This window comes from Drosophila miranda, chromosome XR, assembly GCF_003369915.1.
Source record: "Drosophila miranda strain MSH22 chromosome XR, D.miranda_PacBio2.1, whole genome shotgun sequence".
NCBI lineage: Eukaryota > Metazoa > Arthropoda > Insecta > Diptera > Drosophilidae > Drosophila > Drosophila miranda.
In genome coordinates, this window is record NC_046674.1 from 29,366,864 (window position 1) to 29,371,953 (window position 5,090).

Consider the following 5,090-nt stretch of genomic DNA (forward strand, 5'->3'; position numbering starts at 1 on the left):
GTGGCCAGCCCTAGACAAAAGAACTTGTCTCAACAGACTCAGTATAGTTCAACGCATGGCAGAGCTATGCATAACTGGCGGGCTACGCACTACTCCAGGGGAAGCCCTGGATACTGGAGCTACTATAACGAGCTGTTTTTATCCCCCCTCCCCGGCTACCGCCTTAACCTAACCTTAAAAATATTTTGGGCAGTCTTTACTACTGGTAGCACTAGTAGCGCACTGTATGCGAGAGCAAGGGGTTGTGTCATGGTGAGGAAGTCCACTCGAGTCGCATATTGTTTTACCTTTACAGTATTTTGCAGTATGACCAATATTTTTTAAATTTTTGCATCTCATAGGGTAATGGATACATTATTTGACACAAGCGGTGTGCCATGTAATCTGAATTTTTCCTGGTAAGTTATAGAGGTAAACGAGGGGGAACGTTGTGAGTTGCTGCGGACACCGCAACTGTACAGTTATACCCGATACTTAGTCAGTATGGCTCTCCTCCGGCAGACGCCGCTAATATTGAACGACACGACAAAGAGTGCGTGCGAGAGAGACAGAAAATCAGTCTGAGCGTGACGTCGGGGGCTGCGTAGCCAGTGCAAATTGATTTCTTGCTTTTGGCTACAAAAATGATCCGATCTGATCCAGGTTCAGCAATCTGATAGATGTGGTCGTTATCTATGATTCTGCGTTTTTAGTTTTCTCGAATCTGCAATATTGTAGATGAAACAGATTTTCGTCCTTTGTGGGGGCGGAAGGAGGGGGGGCGAAATTCTGAGATATACGTTTTATAGTGAGATCTAACAGAAGTGCGGATAACAAATTTGGTTACTCTAGCCTTAATAGTCTCTGAGATTTGTGGATGCCCCAGATTTTCGTCCTTTGCGGGGAGTGTGGCGAAATTTGGACACGAAACGGTCAAGGTCCGATATCACAGGAGTGTGGATACCAAATTTGGTTGCTCTGGCTCTTATAGGTTCTGAGATCCTTGAACTCATATTTTGCAATTGGCAAAACCGACCATGAAACCTGTGTGTTAGAGAGAGACAGAGCGAGAAAGAATGAAATTGTTTTCTTGATTCTGGCTATAATAATTATACGATCTGGTTCAGATTTTGCAGTCTAGAAGATATAGTCATCCTCTACGATTCTGCATTTTCTGTTTTCTCGTATCTTTGAATTTGTGGATGCCACAGATTTTCGCTCTTTGTGGGGGCGGAAGTGGGCTGGGCGACGTTTTGAAATATTTTTGTAGCAGTGACATATCACAGAAGTCTGGATCCAAAACATCGTTGCTCTAGATCTTATAGTCTTTGAGCACTAGGCGCTGTAGGGGACGGACAGACGGACGGACGGACGGACGGACGGACGGACAGACGGACAGACGGACAGACAGACAGGCCTCAATCGACTCGGCTATTGATGCTGATCAAGAATATATATACTTTATGGGTTCGGAAACGATTCCTTCTGGACGTTACACACATCCACTTTTACCACAAATCTAATATACCCCAATACTCATTTTGAGTATCGGGTATAAAAATAAGCTGGATTTCTCCAGTGGGTGTAGCTTTGCCATCGACTTGGCCAGTGTATTTGAAAATCTCGACTGCTCTTTGGGCTTAAAGTTCTTTTAGAATCTCGTCGTTTGAAATATAATTGTGTGATGGACCTATTTCCGGCTGAGGTAAGCTCAGTTACGTCCAAGGTCAATCCACAAGAATTTTATAGATGGATGGAACCTTAACGGAGGCGTTGTGGTTGGCCTGTGGCAGAGAGGATGGAGCGGAGCCTGGTCGAGAGTCACTTGTGGTGTGCGTCTAACGGTGCTTAGGGACGTAGAGTGGATTAGTGCCAGAGCCTCGACCCTTTGTAATGACCTACGCTGTTCATATTATTTAAATACTTGGTTTGGCTTTTATTCGTTTCTTCGTTTCTTATTATGTTTTTGGTGAGTCCGAGTTACTCTGCGGGGTAACGTCTAGACTCGGAGCCGGGCTCGCATTTCGCCAATTTGGCAGTTGTGGGTTGACCTGGCTTATTCCTCTCCGACTTGGGGTCCGTATTTTGGCAACTTGGCGGGTTTATCATTGGTGCTCGTCGTGGTCTTCCTTGGTGTGTCATCGTTTTCGCGGTTGATGAACCTGGAAGACTGCACCTGATCGGTTGCTCGGACCGAAGTGGAGGATCCGCGTGACCGGGTATGATTAGTCGTCACTTTATGGGGTATTCTCTTGGCGGCGAGTGAAAAAGTGGGTGATGAGGTGTCTTAAATGTTGTTAGTCGGAATTCGCGTTGGGGTCGGTGTTGTAGACCCGTTTAGGTTCGTTACAATTGAGGTTTGGAGCATAAACAGAAGATACGAGAATACTAACTAGCCAGAATAATCTGGAAGTCTGGATCAAATCGGATAATGATTATTATAACGCCGGAATGAAAATATTAATTTTCAATGGCTACGCAACGCCGTTCACGCGCTTCATCGTGCAGTATGCACTGACTTATAGTAGGGCATGATGAAATTATACACGGCGGTCTCGTCAAGAGCCGAAGCTCGTTCGTGTTGTCCCTTATCGTCAGTGCATGCTTGCTTGTTGATGCGGATAGTGTTGGGTAAACATTACTCATGAGCAACACAACACTATTCACGGACGAATTTTTTGATATGTGCTTAACCCTTTTGTTCCAACCTCAAAAAAATTTCATATGGCATATTAGATTATATAAATAGCATATACAAAAAAACTCAAAGAGTTATAAGTAATATTTATATATTATGTAAAAGAACATTTTAATATTACTAAAAATTTTGAAGCAAAATTATTAATGGCTGGACAAAATTTAAATATTACTGTATCAGTAAAATCATTTTATTTTAAAATTTTAAACCCCACGAGCCTGTTGAGGGTTAATCAACATCAACATATGTCGTCTCACTCACACTTACTATACTATGTGTTTTTCACTCGCTCTAATTGCTAGGGTATAAATTTAAAATCGCGGCCGTAGCTGCGACTCACAACGTTCCTTTTCGTAAAAGGCACTAAACTTTGCTTTTCAATGCGCTTTATTTACCGACTGACAATTGTACTACAAAGTCGCATTTTATTAAAAATCGATAGATATCGAATAAATCCACAAATCCCAATGATAGGTCAAAAGTTATCGTTACTCAGCAAAAACTGCAAGCACTGGCAAAAAAACGACAGCATATTACATTACAAAGAAAAAGAATTCAATTGGAATTGCACAAACACAGTCGGCCTTCATAAAAGTGTACAAAGCAACTGGGCTAATACATCAGAGAATATTCCTGAAAGGAGCTCGTCCAGATCCAGTTAACGAAACAGAATTCACGCAAATCCAAGCAGTTGACAATGCATCCTTTTACTTATGCCATATCCGTGAACTTCGTGGCCACCTGCTGGGAAAATCAACCGGCTCAACAATTTAGATTGTCGGAGATAATTGAGTTCCCAGCCATTTTGGTCAATCTGAAAACGGGTATGGTCGAGGCGGAGTTTCACAAGTACGTGATGCCCGTGGAGTCGCCGCAACTGAGCGAATACTGTACCAGTCTGACGGGCATTCAGCAGAAGACTGTGGAGGCGGGAGTGCCACTGCAGACGGCACTCAATTCCTTTATCGAGTGGCTGAAGAAGGAATTGAGCGCCCGAAACCTGGTGCTACCAAAGATGAGTATGACCAATCCACAGGGAAACTGTTTCTTCGTCACCTGGACGAACTGGGACTTTGGAATCTGTCTTGCCAAGGAGTGCGCACGCAAGAATATACGTAAACCAACCTGCTTCAATCAGTGGATAGACGCGAGGGCCATCTACACGAAGTGGTACAAGTATCGTCCCTTCAGCTTCGACAATGCCCTGGCCCATGTGAGGCTGACCTTCCAGGGACGTGCTCACTCCGGCATCGATGATGCCAAGAATCTGGGCAATCTCATGTGCAAGATGTCTCGTGATGGAGCCCCCTTTTCGATCACCAAGGATCTGACACCACATAAGGAGCTCAACGAGAACCGTGGCTTCTGAGCTTAAGCGGTCAGCCATCAGCCATTAGCCATCCCAGCCAGAGCCAGAGCCCCCCAGCCAGAGCATAATAATCCATTTGTTTGTTGGATTATGTTTAATATTCAACGCCACAGTAACCCAAGGACACTAATGCTGACTAAGAGATGGGCCCAATTTAAACACAAATGTAAACGCCAAATAAGATTATTGTTTTTTTATTATCTACATAATTTCTTTTGACAGAAATAACGACTTGACATTTGAAGTGCGTCGCCATCGCAGCAAAGCCCCAGCACCTGCATCTGGATATCAAAAGCCAGCAAGAAAACCACAACATTAAAAATCCACTCATTTATCCTATTGGGTGTAGAGAATGATTATGAGTTTTGCATAATCTGAGCACAAATGTAATAGCAAAATAATTATCTTGTTTTCTTTTTATATTTTATCTAACATAAATTAAATTGATGTGCATCGCAATGACAGCCGATCGCCTGCCAGCAGCCATTAGCCATCCCACCAAAGCAGAATGAGCCAGAACACAAAAAAAGCCATTTATTTATTTGATTATATTTAATACACTTAATACGCTGCGTAGCCACTGCAAATTGATTTGTTCGGTTATAATAATGATCCGATCCGATTCAGATTCGGCAATCTGGTAGATATGGTTATTCTCTATGATTGTTCAAAATTGTGGATGCCACAGATCTTCGTCCTTTGTGATGGCGAAAGAGGGTGGGGTGAAATTTTGAAATACATATCACTAGGCGCTCATAGGGACGGACAAACGGACGGGCGGACAGACAGACATGGCTCTATCGACCCTCGACTATAGATGCTGATCAAGAATATACATATATACTTTATAGGTTCCTTATGAAAGGGGGGGTATACAAAATGTTCTTTTTTTTTTGTTATGTATTTTATCTAATTTCTTTTGACAGCAATTGATATGAATTTAAATTTGATGTGCATCGCAATCGCAGCTACCACATCTACAATCTAAACACCTACGTACGAGTACATCTAATCATAGCAATAAATATGGCCTTATAGCAAATA

At 42.8% G+C, this 5,090-nt stretch overlaps 1 protein-coding gene across 1 annotated transcript; it reads left to right on the forward strand.

The window, feature by feature from the left end:
• The first annotated feature begins 3,191 nt into the window (after window positions 1-3,191).
• LOC117186798 (ERI1 exoribonuclease 2-like) lies at window positions 3,192-4,503 on the forward strand. The gene is made up of 2 exons (XM_033388079.1): window positions 3,192-4,212; window positions 4,269-4,503. Exon 1 carries the CDS (start codon window positions 3,375-3,377, stop codon window positions 4,044-4,046), a length of 672 nt encoding a protein of 223 aa, XP_033243970.1. The 5' UTR covers window positions 3,192-3,374; the 3' UTR covers window positions 4,047-4,212; window positions 4,269-4,503.
• Window positions 4,504-5,090: the final 587 nt, after the last annotated feature.

What these genes read in the sequence shown, in the direction of transcription:
- LOC117186798 (XM_033388079.1), top strand. Translation starts at nt 3,375, where the DNA reads ATGCATCCTTTTACTTATGCCATATCCGTGAACTTCGTGGCCACCTGC.